This window comes from Bombus bifarius, unplaced genomic scaffold, assembly GCF_011952205.1.
Source record: "Bombus bifarius isolate JDL3187 unplaced genomic scaffold, Bbif_JDL3187 scf7180000008015_frag, whole genome shotgun sequence".
Lineage (NCBI taxonomy): Eukaryota > Metazoa > Arthropoda > Insecta > Hymenoptera > Apidae > Bombus > Bombus bifarius.
This window is the reverse complement of record NW_022884391.1, coordinates 24158-40046: the sequence shown is the minus strand read 5'-3', so window position 1 is coordinate 40046 and position 15889 is coordinate 24158. Positions and strand designations below refer to the sequence as shown.

Below are 15889 nucleotides of genomic sequence, written 5' to 3'. Positions count from 1 at the left end.
TGTTTGTCTAACGACAAAGCTGGTCTTTTCCATGAACAAGTTCACCCATGAGCCACGTTGGTAGGAGGCTTCCTCCTCATACCTTTATGCATTAAGGTGGGTTATAATCAAGCGGCATCGCGGACCGTTACCCTCACTTTTCATAACGAAAAGTGTGAACAACGAATCCGCTTCCTTTGTTCAAAAAATACCTACAAACCGAGCTTCCCTCCATAATTACATGAGAGCGGAAGTTCAGTTAACTCTCCATTCTAACATACTCAACACCTCAAGACTTCCTCTACGACAACATATCTACTAGGACTCGAGCTCTGTCTTCAGATCAGTCATCGTCTCTACACTGATTGTCTCATCTAAGAGCAATCCATTTATTCTTCACTTACCTCTTACGTATCGGCGTTACTATCTTGTGTAAAGTTGTTGGAAATACATATTTTATAACCCTGTTAATCGCAGCGTTATATCACCTCAACCACCCCTATTATTTCAACGGAAATCAGGGGATCGATTTGTTCGCGGCGTCGATTATTACAATCGTAACGGGAATTTACGACTTCCGTGGCGAATTTCCTAGCGAAAGCGTCTCCCCACGACTGGTCGAAAATACAGTATGCTTATGCGAATTTCAAGAAAATTGCAATGGGTTACAATGGATTACAAAGGGAGAGGGAAGTGCAATGAATTATTACGATAAATTGTAAGGGGTGTGAAGTGGGATGAGATGATAGGAGAATTGGTGTGAGTGGAATAGTATTAAGTGAATATCAGGGTGTATGTTACAAGGGAGTCGACGTGGATTATGATCGAGTGAGTAAGTTACAATATGTTTGGGTATAATTAAATGGTAATATCCTAGCTGAACAAAAATAAATGGAATAATTGGAGGATCTAATGTTAAATGTGAGAGAAACAAGAAGTGTAATGCTCGATAATCATGGCGTGATGAGTCATAGGTGAACAATAACGAAGAACATAAAGCAATAAATTATTGAACTATTGAATTAAAATATGAAGAGGAGTTGGTAAAGTCGAATATCTATAGAAAATGCAATTACGAATTTCAATTTAAATGATAAAACTTTAAAAGGAAATAAAATTAGAATTGAATTAGAAGAAGCCAGAGTTAAATAAAATATAATAAAGAGTGGTAATATAATGGAGGAGTATTCTACGTAATATAATTGAAGAGCTATATAAATATAAAGTTTTAAGAAGAAATTTATTTTCAATCTTAAGTAATTTAAATACAATAGCTTAGGATAAATATATTTGGAACTATAATGACTCATCAGATAAAGTCAGTTCATAATGGAAAACAGTGGAAGAATTAGAAAGTGGTAGTATATATCGTTGATTTTCAAAACTAAAAAGGAAAGGAATTAGTAGGAAACAGTAAATAATTTAAAAAGTAATAAATTAATGTATATAACGTATTCGTAAATGTTTAATATGCGTGAGTACGTTGTTGTAGATAATTCGAAAGGACGTTGGTTGTTCGCATTTATTGACGAGTTATTATAGCTCCATAACTACAAATTAATTAATTAATTACAAACTACTAAATTAATGGTTAGGGCAAGAATTGACACAATTCGAATTTTTTACATTAAGCTACGTTATATGAGATAGAATATAGAAAATCAAAAAATGTAACTAAATAAAGTTTAGCTAAATAAAAAGTGAAAGATTAAAAACGCCTTTAATAACAATAACTCATCACGCTAAGCCTGTTTATCGTGTTTTGTTTTTGTTTTAGTCGTTATTTATTTTACTTTTAACTGAATAACGAGAATGGTTTTGTATTAATTGACAACGCAACAATATTTAATATTGGCTTCGAGATGATAATTAATATAATAGATTTAAATGTTGTAAGATTATGAAGTATGATAGAGAATGCAATTGCACACGATGGAACACAATAGTACACTAACACTACCCTTTGGGTGGCTTCGACACGGTTAATACCTGCTGGATTGGCACATGAATATCAGTAGATCGATGAATTGAAGAAAGTACATGTGGGTGGTAGCACTCATTGGGACACGGTGGGGTTTTCTTGTCACTGGGGTCAACTGTGAGTTGATGGGATAGGGGAAATGCAAATGCAAATACTTATATACAGTGGAGTGTAGGAAGTAGGGATCACATAATAGTTTCAACGACGTGATGAGACGCGCACGTGTCGCACGGTTGCCATATTGGTAAGCGGGCCCCTTCTTTAGGGGCTTTATGATACATGAAGGAGTGGTGCCATCTACATGCATGAAGTAAAGTATTATTCAATATGAAATGGTATATGTCAATCTGGCTAAGTGGGTCACCTGGTAGCAATGGTTAATTAGGAAAGCTTAGTAACAAATACCGAGGGACATCTATGCAGTAGGGCTCGATGTACGCTGTTACGGTGGAAACCTCATGTACCTCCGAATTAAAAAGGGTTTACCCTCCGACGGGCAAGAAAAATCATAATTATTGCCGGAATGAACAGTTGATGAAGTTAAGAAAGGAGGAGGTGATGACGACGAGAAGAAGAACTCAGAGAGCAGTGGCGTGAGGAACTGAAGACGCGGTACAGTGGGTTCGGGAGTTGCGGAAAAAGAAGAGGCAGACGAGGAAACTGATTCGAGCCCTTGTCGATGAGCTTTTCTTAACGAGACCGAGGGGAAATATAAGTAGAATCCACGGGAGTATTAGTGTCAGCGAGGGCTTGATCACGAAGGAAGCGCTACTGGATGCCGGAGCTGAGATGAACCGGAATAAAGCGGTTGGTGTAGATGGCATACCAGGAACGATGGTAAAAGAAATTGAAGATTGCAAAATTACGTGTTGAACAGTGTTATCAACTGAGCACGAAGAAATTCGTTTTTCTTGAAAATGAAGCTTTATACGGAAAGATTTTATTCCACATTTTTCTCTTATTTTTGCACGTAAAATAACTTCCATCTGCTTAATCGGTAACTAACCAAATTTATATGTTTCAAACAGATTTCCAAGATCAATTTTCTCGAAAACAAAGCCTGTTATTCTTTATATCTTTCTTGTTTTTCTTCGTACAAAACTGTTTTTCGTTTGTTCCTAGTACTTGACCGGACCTTATGTTTCACATATTCTAACATACTCTATTCATATAAAAATTCGTAGTATAATAATCGTTATTTTCGATATTAAAATTATTATTAAATATTCGTTTAATTAATCTTAAAATTCTGATACAATTATGAAAAGCTATCAAAAGAATGATGTCTAGATTTTACAAGCATGCCACAAAATATATGTCGGGTTTACATTAGAATTAGGGTTAGGGGCGTGAAACGAATCTTCGTTTGGGTTACACGTTGTCGTTATGCAATAGAGAAGACATTGACTAGTGCAAATACGATTATTATAGAACCGGACAAGTAACCGCGATAGGTACACGAGAAACTAATGACAATGATCCTAGGTTCAATAACGAATCCGCGGTCGACGGGATGATAGATGAACGTACTCACAAAATCTAAGTCGGACGCGTAATATTCACTGGTCGTAGAGAGTTACTCCTTTCATCAATGAGATCGCGAGCGAGAATGCCTTTCCCGTCCCGATGATGCCACAGAGGAAAACTATAATGGGGTGTGTCTAAGGATACGAGATCATCGGATTCGTCGAGAAAAGCCTTCGTTCAGAAAGTAAGGGAAATTGGCGTTGCTGCTAATCGGTCAATCTCCATATCGGTGGTTAGAGAAAGATGCTAGTCGCCCTCGAGGGAAAGTTGCTAGTGGGAGACGCCGCTCGTTGAAAAATAGGTCTCCCCTATTTTCCCGTAGTTGGGACAAAGACTGTTTGTCTGTTTGAAGGACTTTAGTTGACTAAATCTTAAGATTTATAACAGGCCCTCGGGCTAGCTGAACATGTACTGCGGAGACGCATCAACATCTGGCAATCATCTTACTCGAAGAATAGGGTCTGCGTGTGGCAAGCTACGGCACAGAGACCGTTGGAATGTTTACTGTCGAGTGTTACAACTATTTCCTTTTTAAAGAGAGCTATAGAATTATGCCTTTGTTATGCCTTTGTTAGACAAAGCGTTCATCCCGTGACCGCGGCTACGTTTGGCGACTGACTGTCGCCTCGAGCCCAAGCTCATTATCACAACTCGCGAACAATTACAATCGGATTGAATGGTGACGATAACGAGCAGAAGCCAAGGATATTTGCGTATGGATTTTACTGGGATAACAACCCTGATTTAACTCTCCTTCAGCGTAAAGAGTAATCTAGCGATTGTGAAGAAAAGCTAAAACTGAGAAATAAGAAATTAAGTGCCGCTGAACGTTGAGAACAGAAAACACAGAAGGAACGTGAAGTTCGTCAAGGAGAAGAAGCGCTCGTCGATAACCAGTTATCAAATTCTGCAGATCAGTTCGACAGATTAGTTTTAGCAAGTCCAGACAGTTCAATAGTATGGTTACAGTATATGGCATACCATTTACAAGCAACAGAAATAGAGAAAGTAAGAGCAGTGGCGACAAGAGCGGTGTAAACGACTAATTTCAGGGAACAGAAGGAAAAATTAAACGTTTGGAAGGCTTAGTTGAATTTAGAATCGAAATTTGGAATTCCTGACTCATTAAATGATGTTTTTCAAGAGGCAGTGAGGTCTAACGACTCACTGAAAATATACAGTCACATGTTGACTGTTCATGTCGTGGCTGGCAGGCAGATGGAATTAGAGAAAAGAATTAATACCATGATTGGGAAGTTTAAACATATTCCCGAGACATGATTTAATAGTGGAGAAGAATGATTAAAAATGGGTTTGAAGGATAAATCGAGGCACATTATGCAGAGAGCATTGCAATTTTTGCCAGCATCTGAACGTAACAAGTACTTTCTCCAGGACATTCCTATAATTTCATTTATGAAGTAAGCACTCTATAAAATATCAACTCTTTTTAGTTATTATTATCGCACAACTTGTCTTCTACATAGTATTTCTTTTCGAAAGCAAATCTTACCATGCAAATAGGCGCAATACTTTATTCTGAGGAACTTAATGAGATATATCGTTTTATTTTAGAATGAACAGTATAAGACAGATTTATCTTTAAAATTCTTCAACAGGCTCTGATTTTTTTGCTTTACAAGCTGCAGGCAACTGATCCTAAACCAGATGGAGGAACCGGCTACACCGGGGCAATAAGCAACGAGCCAACCCACGTGCGACTACATCACGAATCAAGAACATTATATCCAGAGATGAATAAACCATAGACCTATGGTACGATCCATATTTTTATGTCCATAGTCTATGACTACATTTAGGAAGAAGTAGACGGTGGCCGCGCGGTTTTTGATTTAGCTTCTCAATTTTGGCTACTAACTATCAAAAATTTGTAGTTCGTCCAAAAATTCAAAATGTGTCTTTCTTCAAATTGATCAATGGTACACTTCATACAGAGCATCACATAAATGAATCGGGTAGATATCTCGAGTCGAAACAATATAAATCTACATTATTTAATGTCTTCAGGATGCATCATGGATTATCTCAAAAAATATGCTTAAGATAGACGCAAAACGTAATAACCACGAACGGGAAGTACAATAACGAAGACTTCTTGGACAAGGGTATCTACCTGGGTACCTACAAAACCAACTTGTATAATTTCAGGCACAATTCAAATGTCGCCGAGACCTCTGAAGAAGTCAATAGCGCCGACGTGGTTGTAACGATCGGTTAGCTAAAACTACTGCTGCACAATGGAGCAGTTGCGTCCCAAACGTACTAAAAGATTTTTGATTAGACATATTCCTGGTTTTGTCATTACAGAATAATCAATAAAAAGGACGCACTTGAGATCAGAGAAATTGTAAATATGTCAAGTTATTATTACCTTTTTCATTTTTATATGTATCAATATTAATAGTATTTTGCATATGTGGTAGAAAACTTTACATAACTGGACTGTTTTAGGTATTGTGTAATTAAGGTTGTATTTTCGACCAATCACGGGGAGACGCAATCACGAGGAAAAACGTCAGCGGGAGTCGTAAATTTCCGTTACGATTATAATAATCGACGCCGCGAATAGATCGATCTCCTGATTTCCGTTGAGATAATAAGGGTGGTTGAGGTGGTATAGCGCTGCGATTAACAGGATTATAACCTATGTATTTTCAACAAATTGATACCGTTGTACTTACAACTTACGCCGTTGCGTATGATATATGTCGTAGACGACGATTTAGCGTATGAAGATGCGATACACATGCACAATATTCTTTGGTAATCAAGCAAGACCCTTACAGTTGAGTTTCTTGTTGTAGTTGACGTAGCAATAGAGGAGACTGATGTTCCGCTCTCATGCAATTACGGAGGAAAGCTCGGTGTGGGTATGTTTTCTTGAACGAAGAAAGCGGATTCGTTGCTCACACTTTTCGTTAGTAAGGTGAAAGTAACGATATGTGATGCCTATTGGTTGTAGTCATGTTACTGAGTGGTGAGAGGAGAAGGAAACCTCCTACCAACCTTGCTAGGGGTGTCATTGTTTACGGGAAAAAACCGGATTTTCCGTTAGATAAATATCCACTTTTTCCGTTAGGTCACTACCCGCAGTCTCCGTAATTTTTAAGAGCGCCTAATAAACCTAAGCACCTTTCCAATAACCCTCCATAAACCGAAAACCTTTCTAGGCTTAAAAAGTCCCTCAGGACAAAAGGATTAACTTAAAACATGTGTTAAAATAATGACGTTGGAAAGTTAAAGTTTTATGGTGGGGCCTTAGGTTTATTGAGGATCTGTTTAATGGTGCTTGGGTCTTGACGGTCTGATAATGAAGGACGTCGCACAGATCATCTTGCGCGAAGTAACGAAGGTTTTGCTCACATGATGTAATGAAATATGTGTCAAAACGTTTTATTATTTTTAATCATTTTGTACACTGCTTCTCTAGATATTCTACAGCCATTTGTTGAACACGAGTCACGTCTTCCTCAGTACCATGCTGCTCTTCAAAATTGATGAACTTTTTAAAGAGGATCTTCACCTTTCTAGGCGGTAATGCCTGAACAACTGCTCTCTCTAGAACTTTCCTGTAAATGCAAATTATTAGAAGGTAAATGCTCTATGAAATTAAAAAGACAAAATATAGTTGAAAAAATATTTTTACCTTCCTATATCAGTATCATTAGATTTAATTAGAGAATCAACATAACAAGACCATATATCCACCCGTTTCGGATAAGAACTTAGAATTTGCTCAAACAGAGTTACTGCTCTCTCTTTATTTCTGTAGTGTACATACGTTCAGATGCTGGCAAAGATTGGAATGCTCTCTGCATAATATGCCTCGATTTGTCCCCCAAGCCCATTTTTAGTAACCCTTCTCCACAATTAAACCACATCTCGGGAATATGGTTAAATTTTCCAATCATGGTATTAATTGTTTTCTCTAGTTCCATCTGCCTGCTAGCCTCGACATGTACAGTCAACATGTGACTGTATACTTTCAGTGCCTCTTGAAAAACATCATTCAGTGCTTTAGGAATTCCGAATTTAGACTCTAAATTCAACCAAGCCTTCCAAACGTTTAATTTTTCCTTCTGTTCCCTGAAATTAATCGTTTTCGCCGTTTCTCTTGCAACTGCTCTTGCTTTCTCGATTTCTGTTGTTTGTAAATGATATGCCATATACTGTAACCATACTATTGAACTGTCTAGACTAGCTAAAACTAATCTGTGGAACTGATGTACAGAATTTGGTAACTGGTTGTTGGCGAGCGTTTCTTCTCTTTGACGTATTTTATGTTTCTCCTGTCTTTTTTGTTCTCGACGTTAATTTCTTATTTCTCAGATTTAGTTTTTCTTCTACTTCATCTTTACTATCGCAAGATGACTCTTTATCCTGAAGGAGAGTTGAGTCAGCATATTCCAAATCTTTTTCGGAAGGTTTGGTCTTCCAGTTTAGTCTTTTCTTCTCCTGTTTGTTCAACACACATTCTCTTTGAATATTCCTTTTCTAAATCTTTCTCTGGTTTTTCTCTGTTTCGTTTCCCTTTGTTTTTCATGTTTCGTCTTCCCATATCTTTTCAATTTTTATTTCTTTGGCGAGTGCCACATACTCCTGATTTTGTTTCTTTCTTTTTAAGTTATTATTATCATCCGATTTCTCTCTCACATAACACTTCTTTTCAAATGCAGATTTTATGACGCTGAGAGGCATAATATCGGATTTTTGGGAATTTAATGAAGAGTAACATTTAATTTTAGAATGAATAATATAAGGTGTTAGATCTAGCAGTAAACTATTGTAATATCGAAAAATAAGGATAGAAATTTTTTTTTTTCGATTACTTACAATTTATTAATATTAAATTGAATATACAGATATAAATTGGACAGAGAACGATATTTATTTAACGGAACTAAATGCAATACTCGTACCTATATCAAATAACTTTACAGTTATTTGATCATTCTCGTCACAACGAATCTAACACACACACTCTCTCTCTCTCTAACAACTCTATCAATTCTCACGACTCTACTCTTCGACGACTCGAAACCTCTAACGACTCTACTCTTCGACAACTCGAAACCTCTAACGACTCTACTCTTCAACGACTCAATTCGCTCTGATCTTCGCCAATACACTCCTGCTCGGTCGTGCTCGCTCTTGCTCTCGTCCTCTCACACACACACACTTTTCGGCTCACATACTTTGGCCTCTCAATTGCCATTCCTTGAAATATGAAACCGTACCTCTGTTTTGACACTGCTTATCCTTTCTCGCGTCGCTGTTACTAGGCGCTCTTGGATGTAAACAAACCACGAAAGACGACGTACACGGTGCTTTCTAATTTCAACCGATCTCTAATTCAAATCTATTCTACGATATTACACTATTTATGTGGCGACGTACAGTTATCGCAGCTAAAGTTCCGTTGCCAATACCTTGAAGGAATATCAAGATAAATCAATTTGTCACCATTAAGATTCTACCACGTAGCAATTTACCGCCAGGAAATTGTATTTACTTATTTTGTTTGGCACTTATTTTATGCATTATTGACGATAACGTGGTTATAATCGTTCCAGAAATTTTGTCCCCTATTTTCTTATTCTCGGAGTAATGATTCTTAGACACTATACCTAGCAAGTTATTCTGCAATTGAACAACCAACCAATCAGGCGTAATTTTTTCAATCTTTCCAGTAACTCTTTGTCCTAATTTGACAGATGCAATGGGTCTGTTTTTGTAATATGAATTTCTTGAAAGTTCTACTAATTTATTAAAATACAGGATCAATGGATCCAATGCTGCCACTATTCTACTTTTAGGATTAGATGGATCATCGTATATTTTCTTTAGCGACAATGTTAGTCCTAATTGTTGTTCTTTCCTGTTAATAGAAAATATTTTTGTCAATAAAATTTAGTTTGTATGCAGTAGATTAAAATTACTAACGTTACTATGGGACACATATCCAAATGGCGTACATTCTGCAACTGGTAAAATAAGTCTTATACCATCTGACCCCATATCTTTGATCGTACAAGGTATACAGTCTCCTATTTTCAGTTTTTCAAAATTCCTGTACCTTCCTTGAGTTGCAAAATTCCTAATTAAAATTAAATTAGGTACTGTAGCAAATACAAGAGCTGAAAGTGTATGATCAGGAACATATTTTGATGCTAGTAGAGCTGCAATCTCCACACAAGGTGACATGTGACCAGCTGGTAAAAATCCTGTACTAACAGTTTGTCCTTTATATCTACTGACTCTTAAATATAATCCCTGGGTGGATGATTCTATTATTGTGCCCTCTACTTCTTCATCGAGAAAGCGAGAGAGCGGGAATCAAAGACTAATGTAAAATAATGCCTAGCATAATGCTAATGCCACGTATCATATAGTTGCTGAAACTTTCCTGCTTCCTACATAGATATAAAGATAAATTGTTTCATTATAAATATTAATAATAAATATTAATTGAATAAATATAGATAACAATGACCACTATAGGTTTCATATATGAAGTATTAGACCGAACGAAGTATGAAATATACTAGTACTCCTTATAACATTTATAATAAAACAATCGTCTACTCAGATTTAATTTTTTCAATTTATAAAAATATGAATTTACACGAACACCCGTACTTTACTTATCATTACTTCCACAACAACGTTCTGTTTCTAATGTTCAGATTTTTGTAACTGCAGTTAAACGTGACACCCACATAAGCACGCATCATTTTTTTGTATTCTGCTACAATAGCACATGTAATAGTTCTGCTCATAAAGAAATTTGACAGGCGTGTAATAGACAAAAAATCATTTATAAAGTCGTTTCCCCATTTACCCTTGTGCTACGTGCATTGTTTTTTACATGAAAATGCGACGCACTTACAGTTCGCCAGGCCTATTATACCGACTGTCAGTCATTCGGCTAATCCGTTTCCCATTCTTATTCACCATTCTTCACTCGTCCTTCTCCCGTAATCACTGTAGCGGCACATGAGTCAGAGGACAATTCAAATCATGTTGTTGTTTTGCCTTATAAGTAATGTAAGAACAAATAAACTCCATGCAAAACAATGTCGCCGCTTCGTGCAATCGTAGATCAAACGTAGACGAATTCGAATTTTCCGGTTCTCCCCCGGCCAGTATAAATAAACGGACGCGATCGCGTGCGTTTTAGTGTGGAATAGTATCGAAGAGCATTGAAATGTATCGAACAGTATCGAACAGTACATATAAAGTATCGAATATTATCTACAGAGTATCTCCGATTATTTATCGAGTTACGCGACGAACATTAATGAGTATTTATTCCGCGTCTTGTATTTTGTACCAACGACTCACGTATTCGGCTGTAAATAATTTATTTATTTATTTATTCAAGATATATTTGACGGACTGCGACAGCAATATTTCGCTCTCGTTATTTCGCACAACCTATCATCGACCAATTTTCCACATTGGTGACCCCGACGTGATTTGAGTTAGCGAAATTTAGTATTGTGAGTCTGAGTGCGCTAACAATGTTGAGCGAAAACACAACGGTTGCGACTAGTCAAACAATTCGCGTGCCTCCGCTGAAGCCACAGAAGATCGTGTTCTGGTTCTCTTTATTCGACAGACAACTCGCGGCGGTGGGCGTCACGGGTAACGAAGAAAAATCCACCGCCCTTCTCGGGTGCCTCGAACCAGGATATTTAGAACGGATAAGGGACATTGCATTGGATCCCCCGACCACCGGACAATATGACCAACTAAAAGATGAGTTAATACGAAGTCTGTCCGAGTCCGACAGCGAACGGGGAAAAAGGTTGGTAAAAAACGAAATTATGGTCAACAATTAAGCACTGCAATCAACGTAATCGTGAGTATGTGATACACATGATTATTTGACTTTACGCACGTGAGCTACCATCCATCATAAATCTTATAATACTATACTTATAATTAAATTACAAATTTCAATCCATCATCTTAGCCTTAAAACTTACATACTAAATTAATAATTCAACACTATTAACGCCCATATTTATATAAATAATTTATTTCCATATTTATAATATGTCACTTTGTAACATAAGCAAGTCTCATACAAGTACTAAAAATACTTATAACCTAAAGCACTTAACTATCCAATTAAGTCATAACGTCAACTCTGCATCTAAACTACTATTCCTTTTCATTCTTCATCCTAAAAATCCGTCACAGTTACCACTCAGTCAATTATAATACCATCACCTCTGTGTACACACAATATATAACAGTATAAACCTCCTCTTAAAAAATTAACTATAGTAAAGTTTCATTACATTTATACGTCAAACTTATGAAATTCACTGACTAAACCATCCATACTATAATATATTGTTATACAAGTATCAGTTACTAAAAGACTATGGGGAGCCTGAGGCGGCTATGGGTTCTCAGGGCGTAGGACCACGCCCTGGGAATCCCCCACGAATCTGATATTCTCCTATAGCCGGATGGTGACTGGTCGGCGCCTTTGGCACCCGCCAGTTTGCCGATCCGGTGCGGAGAACTCTCGGAGAAGTTAGTGGGCCTGTATCTCCTAAGAACACTTACCTCACATTCTTGTGGGGCTCCCCGTCACTCTGCACCAGCTTTGACCGGGGCAGGGTGCGAAAGAGTGAGTGGCACCAGGATGGAAACCCTTGTTGACGACCTCGGCGATTTCTTAGAATTACAATGGATAGAAAAACGAATCAAAGAATCGTTTACGGTGGGGAGGGATACCATAATACCGGCGCAGCCGCGAGTTGTAAAGCGGCCCCTCTGCGTCGTCATCGAGCAACCGTGGCCATCCGGGGATGGGCCGCCAGTGCCCTGGACACGCTCATGCGTCTGGCGAAGGGGACACGCGAACTGGGCGGACTCGGAGAGGTTCGGAGGAAACCGATGTTATGACCGTCGGCCCGGTATCTTCGTGGGGTGGGATGAGGCGGCGGCGCGGCGGCCGGGGGGGGGGAGTGAAATCCGACGACGAAATGTCGTCGTGCTCTTCCTATTCGACCGTTGCGGGCACGCTCGGCAAGCGATCGTACCGCAGGATTACCGGGTCCGCGGAAAGCACCACCCCCGTCGATAACGGTCGCGGCGGCGGCGCGGGACACCGCACACGGCGGGGGGACGCGTCCGCGTGGGATCCGGACTCCGCACCACTGCTGGCTCACGATAAAAGGAAGAAGAGGGGCGCGAAGTTCGGGAAGGATAGCGACAACGACACCGACACCGAGGCTGCCACCGTGGCCGCCGCCACCTTTACCATCCGCGACGGTGCCGACGGCGGCAACGACACGCGGAGTGACGAAATGAGGATCGGACCGGTCGACAAGCAAGCTACCGTGAAGGACGTGGAACCGACCCAGGATCAGAAAGAGGAGGAGGTCGCATACCTGCGAAGGAGCGTGCGCTTTCAGGAGAGAGAGACGGTGTCTCCAAGAGACGGTTGACCAAGGAATGCACGGAGAGTAGCCAAAAATGATAACATCGACGGTGAAGGACGAGAGGTGAGGATCACCTCTACGAGGGGGACGAAAGCAAATGCTCCCGGGGCCCCAACGGGAACGATTATGGGTCCCCCTCCCCACCTCCTCCACACACCTGGTCAGCTTCGCGCCGTTTCCGCTGTCCCGACGGGTCGGGAAGTAATAATAAACAAACAAAGAAAACGGATAGAGGTCCAGGACCTCGAGATCCACTAGAGGATCTCAAGATCCTGTTCCTCCGCAAGTTGGAAGAGTGTCGGCGATAAATAATGCCAGGGGGGGGGGGGCGATCCTCCCGGCTACGGACGCTGGTGTCATGTAAACTTCAGGGTTGGTTGATGAAATAAAATAGCTGAGTCGTAACACAACTATTAATTTTGTTTTAATTAAACTTTATTATGCATTCAGCAATCACAATGTAATACACACTGAATTAACATAAATCACAATTCACTGCAACCACGTTATGTAAGACTTAGTTACAATGATACGTTAAGTACGCGACTGTTATAAGGGGCGAGACCGATAAAGATATGTTGACTATTCTAAGGATACAGAATAAGTAAGTTTTTCTGGCAATAGTGCGTCTGAGGAAGGTTAGGGCTGGGTGTGTCTAAGGACACGGCGCTATCAGATTTGTTGATGACAATTTTGGTTAAGGAAGTGAGGGCAGTAGACACCGTCTCCGATTGGATAATAAGGCGGCTGGTGGACCAGGAAGGGTTTCAGCCGCCCTCGCGAGAAAGTTGCTAACGGAACATAAAAGATGTGAAGAAAACCAACTTTCTATGCTAACACGTGGTAGACAATAAACGTAAAGGAAATCTAAGACAAGAAATACTCGCTTGGTCCGAAGGACATTAACTATGAAAATTCCAAGACCCCTGGTAGGTACTTAAGACTATTGAGGGTACGCGCCAAGGATGTGCAGATATCTGGGTGCCATCCTGTCCGCAGAGTGTGGCCCGGACTCTGATGTGAATCGACGTTACAGTAGCGTAGCCGTAAGAACCGTACAAGCACGATTGCGGCCGGCGAGAGACACCTCGCGGTCGACCGTGGAGTCGTCGGCCGACGAGGCAGGGTTTATTACCGTCATAGGCGGAGGAAGAGGGAGAGCGAGGCGAAAGAACAGGAAGCCCACGACGCAACCTCTTCCAACGGTCCATGCGCCGACCGACGCAAGAACCAAGGGACGGGTATTGTTACGCCACGAGGCTTACCACAGGCTGTATTTTCTAACCGTCGCTCGCGGTCCTACAGTGTCGCAGGCAGATCGTCTTATCTGCCTGCCGGATCATATACAATGTATCGACGAGAGCATAGTTGTCGCCAAGCAGCGAGCTCTAGAAACGTCGATTTTTATCCGTTACGTTTTTCACACAAGAGGCATACGTGATCATAGGCGCGAGCGATGGTGTGACCCGAGCATAGTGGGGGTCGTCTTCCAAATGAGACAAAGAAATCATCGAAAGGCGATCAAACTTCTGACGAGTCAAACGTGACACAACGAAAAATCTGACGAGCAAAATCAAATAGTCTAACGAATTCATCTAGAGATATCGTAAAGTCGAGTCAACTTTATGTAATATATTCATCATATTATTGTAAAATATATTATTTTATGTTAACCTGTTAATACAGTGTTACATTCATTGAACCACCTCTGTTATCTTAACACAAACAGGGGAACGACTATTTCGCGGCGTCGATTAACATAATCGTAGCAAGAATTTACGCTTCTCGCTGACGCGTTTTCCCAGCGAACGCGTCTCTTCACGAACGGTCGTAACAGATATCGTCGTCTTTTCCATTGTCGACGTTGCGAACAGGGGCCTCGGCGCCCAGGACGGCGACCAACAGTGGCGGAACAAGGGCAGGGACTTTTCAGCGCCGCTCGGCCTCCGGTACGCCCCCGCACGGGAAGGGAATCCAAGCGAGGAACGGGCAGGGGCGATGGATCCGGAGCGGTATCGCTCACCGTGAGGAACGGCTGGGGCTTCACGTACAGGGATGCGATATCGGTGGTGAAGAGGGAAGTCAAGTTCTCCGATCTCGACTTCACGGAGTTAAGACCGAGGAGGACAAACACGGGGGCGCTGCTGTTCGAAATCTCAGGCCAGGACGCTGGGTGCAAAGCTTCGCGACTGGCCGAGCGGATGGCGGCCACGCTGAAGGATTTGCCCGCCAGGGTAACCGTGCCGCGAAGGGCGGCCGAGCTAAGAGTGATCGGACTGGAGGACTCGATCACCTCGGAGGAGGTGGCAGCCGCTGTTGCTGAGGCCGGGGGCTGCCACGCTGACGAGGTCAACGTGGCAGTCATACGCTCCGCTCCTCGGGACCTCGGATCAGTATGGCTACGCTGCCCGCTGATAACGGGCAGGAAAATCAGCAGAGGAGACGCCCTACCAGGAGGTAGGATTAACATAGGTTGGTCAGCGGCGAGAGTTTCCCCTCTACCTGCGCGCCGACTCCAATGCTTCAAGTTCATGGAGTCGGGTCACGTGCGCCGGGACTGCACATCGATGGACCGGCCGGAGCGCTGCTACGGGTGCGGGGCGGAAGGACATCGCGCCAGGGACTGTTCGGCGCGAGTACCCATGTGTCCGGTATGCGCGGACCTGGGACTGCCCGCGTCGCACCGTATTGGGTCACCGGCATGCAAACTGCCTGCCCGTAAGAAGAGGGCCGCACAGGAAACAAGGACCGTTCCACGCGACGGTGGGGACGTGGTGACGAGGAAGGAAACGATGCTGCCGTCAACTGTCCCCACGAAGGCCAGAAGAGAGGACAGAGAAGTCGGACAAAACGACTGCGAGGGGAACGGCCCGTAGGAGCCTATGAAGACGGAGCCTTCCCCGACGTGAGCGGAAGA

General features: G+C 41.5%; 1 protein-coding gene and 2 pseudogenes across 1 annotated transcript; 1 reads left to right on the top strand and 2 right to left on the bottom strand.

The window, feature by feature from the left end:
• The first annotated feature begins 4153 nt into the window (after positions 1-4153).
• Positions 4154-6610, top strand: LOC117207053 (annotated as a pseudogene).
• Positions 6611-6878: 268 nt separating this feature from the next.
• LOC117207052 lies at positions 6879-8723 on the bottom strand (annotated as a pseudogene).
• A 293-nt stretch (positions 8724-9016) lies between these two features.
• Positions 9017-10366, bottom strand: LOC117207051. The gene is made up of 2 exons (XM_033446867.1): positions 10350-10366; positions 9017-9386 (listed from the first exon to the last, which is right to left on the bottom strand). The coding sequence occupies exons 1-2, from the start codon at positions 10364-10366 to the stop codon at positions 9017-9019; spliced, it is 387 nt and encodes a 128-aa protein (XP_033302758.1).
• Between the last annotated feature and the right edge of the window lie 5523 nt (positions 10367-15889).